Source organism: Callithrix jacchus, chromosome 6 (genome assembly GCF_049354715.1).
Source record: "Callithrix jacchus isolate 240 chromosome 6, calJac240_pri, whole genome shotgun sequence".
NCBI classification, from domain to species: Eukaryota; Metazoa; Chordata; class Mammalia; order Primates; family Cebidae; genus Callithrix; species Callithrix jacchus.
In genome coordinates this window covers 100,483,906-100,501,335 of record NC_133507.1, presented here as the reverse complement: position 1 = coordinate 100,501,335, position 17,430 = coordinate 100,483,906, and the positions used below count along the sequence as shown (strand labels likewise).

Below are 17,430 nucleotides of genomic sequence, written 5' to 3'. Positions count from 1 at the left end.
CAATGTGGTTTTGATTTGCATTTCCCTAATGACCAGTGATTATGAGCTTTTTTTCATGTTTGTTGGCTGCATAAATGTCTTTTTTTGAGAAGTGCCTGTTCATATATTAAATGTACAGAATAGACAAATTAATAGAAAAGGATACGTGAGTGATTGTCAGGAGCTGTGGAAAGGCAACATGAACAGTGACTATGACAGGACATAGAGGTATTTTTTGGAGGCTATATTTTAAAAAATAGTGGAAGTTTTTGTACAACTTTGTGAAAATACTAAAAATCACTGAAGTGTGCACCAAGAAAAAGCGAATTGTATGTTATATGAATTATATCTCATTAGAAAATAAATTTAAGAAGAGGTTAAATAAAGTCTAGACATCTGGGTCTTTTCAGGTTTTGGAAAGTCACAGTTATTAATTATAAATAAAAAATAACAGGATTAAATAAGCCTCAGACCACATAGGTTTAGTAAAATCATTCCTTTGATTAAGAGATCAATGTAAAGATCAGATTAATGTGTGAACTTTCCTTTCTTCAGTCTTAAATTAGCTGACACTATAATAAGAGATAAGGAAAGAAGCATTCACATTCTATCCCTCACAAGATAGTACAGATTCTTAAGGAATGAGTGCTATTTCAATATTTGTGTCCTCTGAAACTCATGTTGAAATTTATTCCCCAATAGTAACTGTATTAAGAGGTAGGGCCTTTAAGAAGTGATTGGGGGCCGGGCGCGGTGGCTCACGCCTGTAATCCCAGCACTTTGGGAGGCCGAGTCGGGTGGATCACGAGGTCAAGAGATCGAGACCACCCTGGTCAACTGGGTGAAACCCCATCTCTACTAAAAATACAAAAAATTAGCTGGGCATGGTGGCGCGTGCTTGTAATCCCAGCTACTCAGGAGGCTGAGGCAGGAGAATTGCCTGAACCCAGGAGGCGGAGGTTGCGGTGAGCTGAGATCGCGCCATTACACTCCAACCTGGGTAACAAGAGCGAAACTGTCACACACACACACACACACAAAAGAAGTGATTGGGACACGAGGGCTGTTTCCTTATTAATAAAGTAATTTATTCATTAATTAATTGTTCAGTGGATTTATGGCTTGTCATGGGAGTGAGTTATCATGAAAGTAGATTTGTTCTAAGTGCCAGTTTGGCTCTCAGTGCACCTGACTCATCTGTGATGCCTTTCATGATGTGATGGAGCACAAGGCTGTCACCAGAAGCTGACTAGATGCCAAGCCCTAAATACTAGACCATATAGCCTGCAGAAATGTAATAAATAAATTTTTTTTTTATTTATGAGTTACTCATTCTCAGGTATTGAGTCACAGCAACAGAAAACGGAATGAGAAAATGATCTAAAAGAAATCTGAATTTAATGACTAGCTTTAGACCAGTTTGGAAGTTAAATAAATAAGAAACTTACTAATTTCCCAGCATGAAATATATGCAAAATTGAATTTCACTGTTCAATCTTAACAAGAACAGTTGGACTCCTGTATCAGCCCATTTTGCCCTACTATAAACGAATACCAGCAACTGGGTAATTTATGAAGAAAAAAGGTTTATTTTGGCTCACAGTTCTGCAGGCTACACCAGCATGGCACCAGTATCAGCATGGTTTCTGGTGAGGCCCCAGAAAGCTTACAATCATGGCAGAAGGCAAAGGGGTAGCTGTTACATCACATGGTGAGCAAGAGCAAGAGAGATGAGGAGAAATAGTAGGCTCTTTTAAACAACCAGCTCTTGTACAAACTACAAAAGAAATCACTCATTACCATGAGATGATAGCAAGCTATTCAGAAAGGATCCATCCCCATGACTCAAACACACCCACTAGGCACCATCTCCAACACTGGGGATTACATTTCAACATGAAATTTGGAGGGGACAAACATCCAAACTATATCAGCTGCCATCTGTTTATAGGTAAGAGGTGGGTTTAGGGACACTGCTGCTTCCTAAGGCAGACTTATCTATTCTTTTCCTTTCCAAATAGAACTATTGATTTTGGTTATTTCATCCCTGTTCTACTGTTATTAAGAGCATGGAGGACAGAAAACTGATTGTTTTAAAGTTTAAAGTTTTTCAGCCAAACAGGAGTTTTATGTAAACTTAATGTAAGGACTATTTAACAACACCCAGGAATCCTGGGCTTTGAGCTGGAAGTTTCTTGGGGTGGAGTTGATTGTGCCTAATATGCAGGGGAATTGAAGGAGCAAGTAAAATTTTTGATATCCAGACGGTGGACTGTGACAGTGACAGCCAGTGCTCACTAAATTCTCCATTTGTTCCCATGCATTTTCCAACCCTTGTGCTGTTAGACTGGGACTTGGAGCCATCCTCAATAATAGACTACAAACAGATATGATGTGTGTCACTTCAGAGAGATGGCAATTTAAAGCTGGCTCTGTGTGTCTCCTTCGACCTTCCCTGCTCTTGAGGTTACAGCGTGGAGGCCACATGCTGCAGATGGCAAAAGGAATAATAGCTCCTACCTGCCCATATGTGACTTCATGTGAGTGAAAAGTAAACCTTATTCTTGTAACATACTGATATTTGTTTTCTTTTCCCTTTGTTCCCCTAACTGGTATGTCTAACTTTGACTAACTGACCTTTAATAACTTATTTATATTTTCTAAGCTTACAGTTTTCTCATGTAAAAGTTGGGATAGTGATCATACTTAACTAGTTACTGTTTTAAGGTTAAAAATAAGTGTGTTAATGAGCATCTTCTAGGAGCTGGTTTGAATCAAGCAACTAGTTAATGTTAGCTCTCATCATTATTAAGATATTTGTATTATTGCAATTTACAAACTGAGTACACAATTTACAAACTGTGTATAAGCAACTAGTTAATGTTAGTCCTCATCATTATTAAGATATTTGTATTATAGCAATTTACACACTGTATGCACAATTTACAAACTGTATAAATTATACACATTAAAAAGTGCATATATAAATGAGAAATTATATTCCATGAAATGGAATAAGGTAGAGGGATTCAGGAATTGTGGATAACTGGAAATTGTTAAGAAATACATATTAGAATTTGATAGAAAAGTGGGTAACAGAATAAATTTTTAATAGAGAGAATAGAGTTCAGATGAAGTTAAAAGCATAATTCCAAATATCACTTTTAACTTTTAACTCCTTTCACTACTATCTGTCAACCTAAAAACAAAAGAAAAGCTTGCAACTTGTATAATTTCCTGGTTTGGAGAATGAGAAAAGCACCGAAAGAAGGTCAGTAAAGTACAAAGGAAAAGGCTGGTTCTGGGCCCTGGCTGGGTAGAGACACAACTGAGTTCCGAAGGCAGTGGGTGGGTGAGGGGCAGGTGGCCATTTGACTATTTGAAAATTTTTCACTCTCTGGAAATACTCACTTTTTTATGAGATGTAAATCCTTTTCTCCTACCCTTGATAAATTTATGTAAAATAATGCCCGTGCAGCATAAATAACGACATGAACACTAAACTAAATATTTTTTTAATCAATGCCCTTATGCCAGTGGCAATTTGGACTAAGACATAATTGTCAAAATCGCAGGGCTTTTCTAAAAATGTCCCTGAAATTGAGAGCGGAATGGGCAACTACATATAGAAGAACCACTTTCAGTATAAAAGTGAGCTATGGAGCCCTTTTGACTTAAATTTTAAAAGGTAGATTTATTATGAAATATTTTTTCAAGGTGGGGTGGGCACAAGAGAATAGTGCATTCAATTAGGTGACCATTAAAAATAACTCAATGGGCCAGGTGCAGTGGCTCATGCCTGTAATCCCAACACTTTGGGAGGCCGAGGCAGACGGATCACCAGAGGTCAGGATTTCGAGACCAGCCTGGCTAACATGGTGAAAACCCATCTCTATTAAAAATACAAAAATTAATGGTTCATGGTGGCACATGCCTGTAATTTGTTACTTGGGAGACTGAGGCAGGAGAATTGCTTGAACCAGAGAGGAGGAGGTTGCAGTGAGCCCAGATCGTGCCCCTGCACTCCAGCCTGGGCAACAAAAGTGAAACTCCATCTCAAAAAAAAATAAATAATAAATTAAAATCACTCAAAACCCCCCAAAAATATCGAATATGCTGATATTTTCTAGTAACTGATGACTCATTTAGCTGTAACATTTGTACTGAAATATCCATTTATATGTTAGCCTAATTAATCAGATTAAATACTAAAACAAGGATCCTAATACTGTGCCATACAGCAGAGTACCTGGCACGTAGTAGGCATAAATTATTTTTGTGTTATTTTATTACTGAAGTCAACCTTGATGCTAAAATTTTTTCTTTATCTGAGCAAGGGAATTTACAATTCCCAAGGACTTGAAATCCAATTACACTATACAGATCATTAAAAGTCACACATGATGTCCTAAGGCGTAGAGAGTTGGAGTGTAATGAGAATTACACCCATTAAAAGTGCATATGAATTGGGAGGCTGTGTTACCTGTGTTTCCTTGTCAGGCCTTTTCTTTTCCCTTTGGTATATGCCTTACACAATCCATCAATCAGGAGAATTAATGGCGTGCCTAGCAATTTAGGCCATATGGAGATAATCAAGGCATCATAAATTGTGTTAGAGCAAATAAAGCCTACAAAATGGGACTGCTAGCATAGCAATCACATTTCAAAACCGCCTGCCTGCACTGGAAAATGTGTCAATGATGAAGAGCATAGGTGAAAACAGAAAATGTCAACTACGGAAGAGTGTACTCACTCAGGAGCAGACAGTGGAGTCGATGTTTGGGGTCTTCTGGGAGGAAAATTAGGTCTGTATGTTACTGGCAGTGAATCCGTATGGGTCTGCAGCAACCTCAGGTCTTGCCTCCTCAGGAGTAAAAATTCCACTGAGGAGGCAGAAAGCAGAAGGAGAGACCAAGGCAAGTTTTAGAGCAGGAGTGAAAGTTTATTAAAAGGCTTAAAGAGAAGGCAGGAAAGAAAATAAAATACACTTGAAAGAGGGCCAGTGGGCAACTTGAGAGATAAAGTGCACTGTTTGACCTTTTGACTTACGGTTTTGTATGCTGGCATACGTCCGGGGTCTTGCATTACCTCTCCCCTGAGTTCACTTGGGGTGGTCCGTCTGCATGCGCAGTGGCCTGCCAGTTTGGGAGGGGCTGCAGGTGCAGTGTGTTTACTGGAGTTGTATACTTGCTTCCTTGATGCAGTCTTCCTTTGACAGCCAAATGTCCCTTGATGGTCACATAGCAGTTAAACACCACCATTTTGCCTCTCAGTGTGCACACTTGGGCCCATTAGCCCAGGTTCTGGGATAGTAATATTATTGGGAAGCTGCTTATCGCCAGTTTCAGGTGTTTTTGTTTATTGGAAGCTCGCCTTTCCCTGGCGCTAGTTAGGATCAATTATTTTAGAGATGCAGTGTAACAACTGCCTGACCATCACCTGATGGTCACCAGACATTCCTGGTGGGCAGGAACGCTCTCCTCCTCTGCTGATGTCTGACTAGCTACCTACTGTATTATATATAAAACACAGCTCTTAATGTTTAATACTTTGAGGTAGTTCTCCAGATGAGACGTGAGCATCAAGGACCTTATCACCATGGGTGGAGTATACCTTTCCCTTCTGTGCCTTTATTTTAGGTTCATTCTCCTATCCCTCCTTGTGGCACCCTCACCGAAGAAATGGTGGTTTCAGAGGTACAACTTTCCAGCTTTCCTAATATCTAGAAGAAGGGCTTGCAGTCAAAGCCTGTACAGTACAAAGGGACCTGAGAAAATCCTTCTTAACACTTCCAGAGAAAATTATCTTTCCTGATAAACGATAGGCAAGAGGAGAGTCATCCTTTGACCCTCTATCCTTGGACATTGTTCTGAAAAGATACATTGCCTGGGCAGCTGCAGTTGTCTGAAGACAAAGCAGGGAACAAAAAACAGACCAAAGCAGAAGTATAAAGGTGGGAGGAGACTGGGATTTGAGTCTATCATTGATCTGTTAACTGCCCTGGAAACACCCAGCGTCAGGGCTCTTGTGAAATGAGTCAGTAATAGTTCCTATCATTTAAGCTAGTGCTTCTCAAACTTTAATGTGCACAACAATCACTGGGGGATCTTGTTAACATTTGGATTCTGATTCAAGAAGGTCATGGCAGTGCCTTAGAGTGTATGTATCTGTCATCCCCGGTGATGTCCAAGCTGTGCATATATTGAATCAGAAGTATTTAAGCCATTTAAAATTTTGTATTCAGTTACCTGCAGCCAGAAGCAAACAAAATGACATCTTTGAACAGTGGGGGGAGGGGGTTGAAAATTGAATCCAAAGACATGATGATATGATGATGAACTTTAGGAACTTACTAGCTTAAAAAATGCATAGATAAAACCATCACATGTAAGGGCGTCTGACTTCAAATATTGGTTCTATCATTTACGTACTGTGTGGCTCTGTTGGAAAATTGTTTAACCTCTCTGAATCTTGATTTCTTTATCAGAGAACAATAGTATCTATCTCATATGGTTGGACTGAGGATTAGCTGAGCTTATGTAAAAAAGCATAGGTGTAGAATAAATGTGAGTTCCTTTTCTCTGATGCTATTGGCTGGTTAGAAGTCTGCATTCTCAAGCTTCACACATGTCAAAGACAACTTTGTTAAAATGGGGGTAGGTATGATAGAAATAGACAGTTGTGAGAACTGGCACAGAAATTTTCTTACTATACTAACTGTTGTTATTAGAAGCCTGTGATGTTTATAACAGTCGACCATAAACTTAATTGGAAGTAATAATAAAAATTGTACTTTGACATGACTTATTTCTTTTTAAAACCTGTCTGCCTTGTTTATGGTGAGAGATTTTTTTTTTCCAAATTCACAGACTCTCTCCTCAATAATTGCTGGAATATTGCTAAATGAAATACAAGTGTTGTTAGCAGATCTGATCAGTGGTAAACCAAATCTATTTCTACACTAGTAGAACAGTGGGAGGTAATGGGATTTTCCTGTGTCAGATTGCAAATAGGATTGTGGGTGTCTGCTCTGACTTGAAATGTTGTGACATGCTTTGTGTATTTTGTAGGGTTTGAAAACTACATGAGGCTTTCATGTTTACAAGTCTGGGTGTTTTGAACAATTCAGCGTTTCTGCAGTATATGGATGCCTCTCCGAATGATTTTGCAGTATTTTTGGCGTAATGCCCAAGCAAGGAGATTTACTAATGCCTTCCAAGCATATAGTCATGGTCTTCTGAGCAAGGGTTTCCATGCACAGGAATAACTCTTACTTATCTTCAATGGAAGAGAGAACATGTTTTAATGTTACATATGTCCTCTTGTCATTAGGGAATTCATGTATCTTCAAACATTCCACAATGGTAAAATGGTTTGTCCATTACCTTTCAGTATCATTGCTATCAAATTACTCTAAAATGTATTTGGAAATGTGTGTTTAAATATTCAGAATCTTTTCTCCTGTGGCGTCAACACAGGTTAACTCCCCTTATTTTAGGAGCGCTGTAGAGTAGAATGACTGAGAACATGGACTTCTAAGTTGGCTGGTGCTGGGTTTCAGTCTTTTTATTTACTACTTACATAAATTTGGACCAGTTATATACTTCTCTAAAACTCAATTTTCATATCTGTAAAATGGGACACATAATACCTCCTCAGAGCATTTTGAGAAGATTCAATTTGATAGTGCATGTAGAGTATTTATCAGAGATTTGGCACTTAAAATAAACCACTTATTTATTCTATATCTTCCTCCTATAATATTCACAGTGATAATTTCTTGTGGAGGAGAAAAATAGTTTCCAGAAAGCAGTCTAAGACAACTAGCACACCTGCAATTTATTTTGGAAAGTGATCCTAGGGAATAGGAGGAGGGAACTTCAAAGAGTAAAATGGGGAAGAGGAAAATAGAAGGGTATGCACCTGTGAGCTTCTGGGGCCCACAGAGCCTTCCATGGACCATGTAGAATATCTGAGGGAAAGCTTAGTTACCTGCTACAGTCTTTCATTCGTTGTGTTTTAGTGGGTTACTAACACCCTCACATAGGTTTGCAGTATATAAGCGATTCGTCTCTTGGTTCTAGGAAGTAGCCAAAATTAGTATCAGAGAATCTCCAGAACAGAAAGTGAAATGAGCACAGCTGAGAGTTCAGATTCTATTCATGCAATGTTGGTTGCTGCATGATGTGAAGGTGGTCAGAGAACATGAGGAGGGACACAGGAGGTATTTCATATATAATTCCTCATAAAAGCTGTGTGTTGTCACTGATTCTAGAGACTTGAGAGCAATTCAGTCCCAGGTACTTCTGTTTCAAAGCCCAACATTTGAAGGACAATGGCTTAAGTCATTGTCTATGTGGTAAAGCTCAATGTCTAAGTCACCACACTGTAACAGATCTACAACAGACACCTGTAAGATCCCCAGTAGTGATTTTTATGCTAAACACCCAAGTAAAAAGGCACATTTTCAGCGTGAACTGATATACACCTTTTGAAGAGTGTCTCCTTTCCTTAGTTCTGTCAGGAAACACAAATAGATGAGAATAGCCTTCTTAGTCTCTGAGTATTTGGAGATCTTAATGAAGGCAATGAAAGTGAACACTTTTCTCTTTCAAAAGCATTTCAAGAGGTTGTTTATCTCTGTGGATGATTTAACATTGCTTACCTACTTTATTATAGCATTTAATATATCGATTTTTTTCTTTAACATTAAGGAACTAATAACACTTGAAAAGCATGCTATTGGAGTCCTAGGAAACTCTAGCAATGCATAAATATGTATAAAATAGTGGGATTATGACCAAGGTTAAATGTATAAAGGGGTAAATCAAATTACATGATTTCTTTAATATTTGGTGATTATATGTTGGTGAGCATTTCCTTTACTGAAAATGACCCTGTCATTAGAACTCTAAAAATCACAGAGATAAAAATTTTCTACCTCCCTACTAAGCAATATGCTTTAGCATATTGAGGTCTCTAGCATTTAAGGGGAAAATGGGTTCCAGACAAATGTCTTTCACATTAGAAACTGTATTAAATTAATTGAATAAACATTGATAATAATAAAACAAGAGAAATGATGACAGTAAAAGGCAAATACTTTTTTAAATGATACGCAAATAGACATTCAATAAAACCACGTTTCAGACAACGTAATCATTTGCATCATAAAAAACTCTAGTGGTTCAAATTTAAAATATTTAAAAGCTTCAGTTGGATTTCAAATTAGCCTAAAAAGAAATTTCCATCTTAATAAAATAGGCAAAACTTTCCTTTTAAATTTACAACTTATTTTGTTAAAAAATGTGTTCACTATTCTTGAAAAAGGCCTAAAATGGGCCTTGCAGTAGAGAAAGCCTTCCTCATTTTAAATTGAATCCAATGGAACATGGAAGACACAATTCCAAAGCATCCAGGAAAAAAGTGGAATACCCAATCCATGATTCACATGTTCCTAAATACCCAGAATTTGGGTTGATCCTTCAACAAAACAGGAGAGTGACTGAGTGATTCCTTATTTGAAAGTTTCTTCCTGATGCCATAAGTTGTGATAATTTAGTCTATTCTAAGGACTTTTTTAAAACCACAAAACTGCAGTATCCCTGGCTAGATTTATTTGAACTTCTAAGCTTGATTACAGACTTTTAAATGTCTTCTGGAAGCTCCCTTAAGTGAGGTGAGAGGTACTCTGACTTTAGTCACCAAATTTAATGTTCTCATCACTTAAATTGACTTAATACAGTCAAGTTTATTTTACACTGTCAGTTACTTACTACTGCAAGTCAACACAGCATAGGAATTGATGCATTTTGTGCCTTCAATTCAAATTAAATAGCAAACACTGCTGTTCGTAAACTTTTTGGCCAATGAATAAAAAATATTTCATTTCTAATTCTCACCAAACGGATTGAAATTAAACAGTAACAGATGAACTGGGCAGGCATGGAATACTAAATAGTAACTGGCAAATGAAATAATCCAGCTATTTGCTTTTACAATGAAAATGAGAACTGATTTTGCACTGAGAGATAGAAGTAAAAGGACCAAGAGTTTTTTAAAAAAGCCTTCTCCACCAAAAGAGCAAAATAGCACTCAGTGGCATTGCATTGTTAACAAAATGTCTTTATCAGAAACTATAATTTAATATTTAAGTATCTAATTTACATGTGACAAGGTATCATATTCAAAAAATTAAATGCAACTAGAAAACTATTAACCACTAAAAACAATACCAAACACAACCCAAACATTTATAGGAAAGCAATAGCTAGAATTTGAATTGGAAAAAATGTTTCATCATATTTGGCTCATTAAACAAAGCATCCATTATAGCTTGGAAAAGAGCATCTCTTCTAATTCATCAAAAGTTTACCCTTTATAGCATCAATAACATTTAAAGATAGTTTCATTAACTGTTTATGCACACGTGTGTGTGTGTATATATATTGTGAAACATACACTTGTGTGTTCATTTAAAGACATTGTATCTACTGATAACTGGCTGAACTTTGGAAGGTGCTGAAATCCGCATTTCTACGTGTCCTTTGACCCATTTAATAATGTCTTTTTAAAAACAGAAATTACATAAAATACTCTGTTTTTTATTAACTGAATATTTTCTTAAGCATAATAATAAACAATGAAAGAATTGCACTTATTATAAAGGTATAGTAAAGTGTTAGATTGCAGCTCAGCCATGAAAGATCAGGGACTGTAGGACTGATGATAAATTGTGCATTATATGCAAAGATGATGGTGGCCAGTGAAATTAAAATGAGAGCAAGTAGTTATAGAACAAACAGAGGGGATAACAGAAGAAAACATGCACTACTCCTATTTTAATGCAAAACTAATTTCTCCCAGGAAACCAACCCTTTGACCTTTCTTACACAAAGAAACAGGTTCTGCACCCCTGGCAACACAGTAGACTTGGACTTCTGTATTCAAATGCTAGTTCACTGTCTCTGAGTGTGCTGCTCCAGTGTCATCTCCAAAAGCTGCCCTTGAAATTCTGGAGCAACTACAATGTTACAGTCTCTTTGTCAGGTTTCATTGAGCCTCAATATTCCCTTCAGTTCTGTATAAATATAGTCCATTATTCATCCTCTTCTGGTTCCTGTGGTAACACAGATATTTCTTCCTTCAAACAATCACTGAAGAATTTGAGGATTGTGCTGTAGAGATGATACTTGCTTTTCTCAGATACGTTATGACCTTCATCTGGGTAGACCTAAGATATTGAGGGGAAAGAAGATTTCAAATTATCAGAGAAGCTATTGCCCCTCACATTCACTTTCTGAGCCCCAGTGGCATGGAAACTTTGAATAATAATAACTGATCAAAATCTCACCTAATTCAACTCTTAAGTTCTTCATGCTAAACTTAAAAAAAAAGTAATCACATCAATTAATATTTGACACATTTTTTTTTGGTATTTAAATTAGAATGTGTTGGCCATTAAAGGTAAACTTTTTCATTTTTATGTTTATTAAGAGGGACTTAACCTTGCCCTCAGCTTGACTAAACTTTGGACAGTTTCTTTTTGACTGCAGGCTTTATCCCCCTCATCTCTTTTTTAGGAGTATTTACTTAAAAAAAATTCCAGATCTTTATTTAAAAAGCATTGAGTTCAGTCTCTGGCTTCTTTGCAGTAGTTTTTCATTGTCTTCCTTGCCTGTTTAACACTGTCTGGTGCAATTATTACTTTGACAATGCCCTTTCCAGTGTAAACAAAATTGTTACTGTTTCTAAAATACAAATAAAAAATGCAAATGTTGTCCCATCAATGCCTGAGTACAAAGTTTTAAATGGTACCTTATTATCCTTTCCATAAAACTCCATACTCCTCAATGTGCTCTGGTCATGCTTATGGAATGACCTGAGATCTGTTTATCTGTATATCTTCATCTTTCATCATCCTAAACCTGGTACTTTGTGTTTTAGACAGGTTGAACTATTTTTGGTTCTTCTGAATGCCGAGAAATTAAAATGACTATTTTTTTTCTTTATATGACTCCTTTATTACACTGGAAGCTCCTTGATCGTGTAATGTATGTCTTGTCACTCATAGAGCAGAGTGACCACTGTAAAGTCCTTGATAAATATATATTAAACATAGGAATGCACAGGTGTAAATGGTAATGAAAATTGCCTTTTATCCTCTCTTCTTTTCTTCAAATAGTTCCCCAAACATTTTTTAGCCACTATTTATTGTGAGAATTATTGGAAGTGAAGAAAAGAAAAAAGAGATAAGAAGGGAAATAGGAACTTATTACTTTTAAAAGAATTCAATATTTGGGATATGAATAAGTCTGAGACGGTAATGACAATTTAGAAAGGATTCACGCAATTCACTTTTAAAGCATGAGCTGATCCACATTCTCAGTGTAATTAGGAACGAAAAACACAATCTTTGGTACCTAAAAAACATATTAAAAAATAATAGTATGGAGAATGGAATAATAGAGAAGCTGTGTTGTATATCTCACCACTGAAAAAACATGACAAGAGAACACATTACTCTAAAAAAGTAGCTTACCTGCATAGTATAATTCACTCCAGCTTTTATTAGGTGCTTGATTAATTCTGCTGAGTGTTGGAAATGAATTTTTGCTGCAAGAAATCATATTATGATATTTGAAGAAACACATTTCTTGTAACAGAACTTTTTCAGATTATTTTTCAAAGAGATTTTATTTTATATATGTATCACATATTTAAAAGACTTATATCTGGTTTTAGATAGAAAGATTTTGAAGATTACGAGTTTTTTGAAGATGACTAATTTTGAAGATTACTAGGCCACAGTCTCAGTTGGATACTGGCATTCTGCTTTATTATTCAAAATAAAAAAGAATACCCCATACTGAAAAAACAGAATACACATCTCATTATACACAGGCTAACTATTTAAAATAGAGCATACTGGTTACTCTTGCTTTCTTTTATCTTCCTTCTGCCTGAACCTAAGATCTGAAATTCTCAAGTAAGCAGCCCAACAGCCCTGGATTTAGTAGGTATGAAGCTCTGGTGCACTCAAATCTCTCTGCAGCAGTTTGCTCACATTCTGTCTGGGCTGTTCATTCCTGTGGTTTGTATATCTTCAAATTTCTGTAACTAATGTATAAGCTAACTTTTTTTTTTGAGTCAGAGTCTCACTCTGTCACCCAGGCTGGAGTGCAGCTGCATGATCTCAGCTCACTGTAACCTCTGCCTCCCTTGTTCAAGCGATTCTCCTGCCTTAGCCTCCTGAGTAGCTGGGATTACAGGCATGTGCCACCATGGCCGGCTAATTTTTGTATTTCTGGTAGAGACGGGGTTTCACCATGTTGGTCGGGCTAGTCTCGAACTCCTGACCTCGTGAGCTGCCTGCCTTGGTTTCCCAAAGTGCTGGGATTACAGGCATAAGCCACCGTGCCCGGCCTAAACTAACATTTTTAATTGTCACTGCAAAACTAGGGCAGCCTTATTAATAGTTTAAGCTGCTTTAATGCTCTAACTCTGGAATGCTGAATAATCAGACTACACAGCAGAGAATGTAAAATGCCAATCATTTAAACCTATTAAAAAATAGTCAAGATCTTTTTCAACATCTTCTTATGACACTTAATGGGAAAATGACCTTGTCATTGCTACATAAGTACAAACTGCTCTATACATGTAAGTTTCTAGAAATGCTAATTAATAAGGTCAATGACAGAGGTAATATGATCCCTCATTTCTCTGTATGGATACAGCCGAAAATAAATTTGCAAACGAATTTTTCCGATTCGAGTTCTTCAGCTTTTTCTAGTGCAAAGTGCATTGATATTTGTTGCCATTTGTCTGTTTACTGTAGCTAAAAGGAAACATTACAGGTTTGACTGGTTGATTGAATTGATTTGCTGGTAATTTTTGAAGGTAATATTAATAATAGTGGTGTAATAGTGTCATACCGAGCACCTGTAATTCACCAGGCCCATATGGGTTGTGTGGTGTGTGTATACGTGTGCCTGTGCGTGTGAGTGCTTGTGTGTGTGTGCTCTTGCATATTCACAGGTGCATTTTCTCTGAAGGGACCAGGGCTGAACCTCTGCTTGTATTTTATTAGATGGATGAAGCGCCAGGTCTGTGACTGAGTGAGTCATATAGAACAATGTGATTTAGCCTTATAGCTACAAGATATTGACAGAGAAATTTGAAATAGCACTAATATATTAGTCCGGTGCTAAGGGTAGACGTGTAAAATAATTTAACCTTGAATATAATTTATTCACACGACCAAGGCTTCAGAGCACAGTGAATAAAAGGCTCAATACATGGATTCAAATATCCTTCCTACTAATCAATTGTGTCTACACTTTTAGGCAAGTTATATCATTTTCTAATATTTTCCCAATCTGTTAAATAAAAGTAATACCTACTATTCAGTGTTTGTGAGAAGTCCAAATGAGACATTAAATGCTTTTTTAGCACATTGCTGACATACAATGAGTACTTAATTGCTATTTATTTTTATTACTGGTTGATGTATATGTAAGGTCTTAATACGTTAGAACAACATCCAAATGTCCTTCAAAATTTTTATGCTCTCTTCCATCATGTTTCACCCAGCACTGGTATTGTATCATTTATATCTTTCTTTAATAGACTATTAATACTAATTGTTTTGAATTTTCAGATAAGTTGCAAAGACAGTACAGAGTTCCTGGATACCCATTCTCTAATTTCCCCTGTTGTTAATATCTTACATTATTATATACTTTGTCACAAATAGAGACTAACACTCATATACTACCATTAACTAAACCCACTTTATTTGGGGTCCACTAGTTTTTGTTGTTACTATTCTTGTTTTCTTGTATTCTCTTTCTGTTCCAGGGTTCCATTCAGGATCCCACATTATATTTAGACGTCATGTCTTTTTAACTTCCTCTGGTCCATGAGCGTTTCTAAGACTTTCTTTGTTTCTGATTACCCCAACAGTTCTGAAGAGTATTGGCTTGGAGTCTGATAGAATTTTCCTCACTTGGGTCTGTCTGACGTTTTTCTCAGAGTTAGACTGAAGTTATGTATGAGCTTGGAGTACTACACCATGGAGGTAAAATGCCATTCCCACTACATCATATCATGGGCATTTAATAACAGTAACAACATGACTTATCACTGTCGATGTGATGTTTGTCAAATTTTTCCACTGGAAAGTTCCTCTTTTTCCATATAGCATCCTTAAAGCAAATCATTCAGTGGAACCCACCCTAAAGAGGAAGGAGTTAAGTTCAAGATTTAGGAAATACTGATTCAAGACTTTGACTTTCTTGGCTCACTTATTAGATGGCCTTGGATAAATATGTTTCCTTTTTGAAATTGATTTTTCTTATCCATGAATGGAGCTATAAATATTCAGCCTTCTGTTGTAGAGTATCACAGAGGATAATAAAACATAGATTCTTTGGTCCCTAGGAGTGTCATGTAAATACAAAATGAAATTATTTATTACTACTAACATCAATCACATTTACCTCCAAGGTTGATGAAAAAAATGACAGATGGTATGAAAATGCCTTTTTAAAGTTTTTAAGTTCATTAAATGGGTAACCTCATTAGAATTTCATGTCGGTGCTTGCATCTTTTTGGTTTCTGTTTTCTAAGTTGGTTTCCACTTTAGGTGTGCTGAGTAACACTGTAGCCCTAGTTGCTAGCCACAACTGCCTTTTTAAATTAAAATTAAATAAAATCATTTCAGTTCCTCAGTCACACGAAACACAGTATGGCCACAAGTGGCCAGTGACTATTGTATTCAGCAGCATTGATAAGTATTTCCATCATTACAGGGAGTTTGATTAGACAATGCTGCCATTTGAGGCATAGCTTCCTCTCCTCTTATTTCTGAATTCTTTTTTCCCACCTCCTATCATGTATCTGATTCTTTGTGCAACTCTTTGCTCTCTTCTTCAGATGGTTTACAGGGCTTCCTGTAAGCAAGTCCTTAGTTGTATGCCTTTGTAAAAGGTCATACCCTATCAAACAGCAGCAGCAAGTATAATACTTACTGTCAGCAGTTCCATGAATTATTAATATATTTTCTTCTTTCAAGCCATGAATATTATGTAGCACACTGGCTGCCTATAAAGGAAAATAGAAATATCTGTATCTATAGATCTAAATAAGCAATTTTAACTGAATTTTTATAACAAAAATACTCTTCTTTCTTTGATATTTTTAAACTACTTACCTGGTAAGTGCTTTCTTCCTTAGATGGCATCCCAAGGTATCTTTCAGAGAAAGCTGAGGCTGTGACCCAAGAAAACAGATATTTAAGAACAAACTAAAAACTATTTGAGTAGCATATTTTATTATTTAATTTCTTCATTTTACACTTAATTGTCATGCTTTAGTAAAATCAACTGAATCAGGAAGATAAACAGCTCAAAACAGGTTCTAATAACATGATAAATGAGCTCAATTGAGCTATTCTGCATTGGGCTCTTGTTTTCTACAAATCAATACATTATATTAGGTATAATATAGAAGTACTCACCATACAATTTCATGTCTGTGATAGGTGCAACCACCGATCCACATTTAAAAAGCTTTTCATCTGATTTTAAGATCATTGATGCAATATAGCCACCATAACCCTAGGAAGGGAAAAAATATACATATAACACATATATGTATATACACACACACATATATATAAAACAACTATGCTTGGAGATATTTTTAGCTTTTGATCAATGGTTTGATCAAACACCATATCAGAATGTTTCATATTTGAAAAAAAAATGCTAAAATTGTTTTGTGCAATTAAAGCTTTTGAACATTTAACTTATTATATAAAAGCTGTTTTAATATTTGTTCCATGATTTCATACTATACATCTGGAAACTGCCTCAAATAATTTGATGTTAGGGAAATAAAACACTTATAAAATCACATATAATTTTCTACTAATTTAATATTTAATAAAATATTGAAATAGTGATTATGTAGCATTAAGAAATAAGAATGAAAATTTGAAAATATATCACCAAAAATATAGATTCTATTTTAACTTCTTATAGGGTTCAGAACATGTCACCCCAAAATAAGACTGTGATCTATTTCACCCCAAATATGCTTCTCTGGCTAGGGTTATTTTGAGCTAGCTATTTCGAGAAACTGCAGACATAGAAAAAGTACTAAAAACAAAGCTGGAAGTTGCCCTTTTGTAAGATAAATTTATGTCTATTAAGGAGGAAATTTATAGAAATTTATAGTTTTAAGACAGGATCTCGCTCTGTCACTCAGGCTGAAGTATATAGCACAATCTCTGCTCATTGCAAACTCTGCCTCCCGGGCTCAAGCAATCTTCCTACCTCAGCCTCCTAAGTAGCTGGGAGCACATTTGATTATGTCACCATGCCCAGGTAATGTATTTTTTTGTACAGATAGATTTTGCCATGTTGCCCAGGCTGGTCTCATACT

At 36.3% G+C, this 17,430-nt stretch overlaps 1 protein-coding gene across 5 annotated transcripts in view; it reads right to left on the bottom strand.

Moving 5' to 3' along the window:
• Positions 1–8,996: 8,996 nt before the first annotated feature.
• The window catches only part of DPP10 (dipeptidyl peptidase like 10), a 1,417,953-nt gene continuing 1,409,519 nt past the window's right edge, over positions 8,997–17,430 (bottom strand). For all 5 annotated transcript variants that reach the window (XM_078327944.1, XM_035306582.3, XM_035306580.3 and 2 more), the window contains 5 exons: positions 16,502–16,601; positions 16,196–16,254; positions 16,014–16,086; positions 12,521–12,594; positions 8,997–11,212 (listed from right to left, as the gene is read on the bottom strand). In XM_078327944.1, the coding sequence (XP_078184070.1) occupies positions 11,078–11,212; positions 12,521–12,594; positions 16,014–16,086; positions 16,196–16,254; positions 16,502–16,601 (441 nt within the window). In that variant the 3' untranslated portion in view covers positions 8,997–11,077. The remainder of the gene's footprint in view (positions 11,213–12,520; positions 12,595–16,013; positions 16,087–16,195; positions 16,255–16,501; positions 16,602–17,430) is intronic.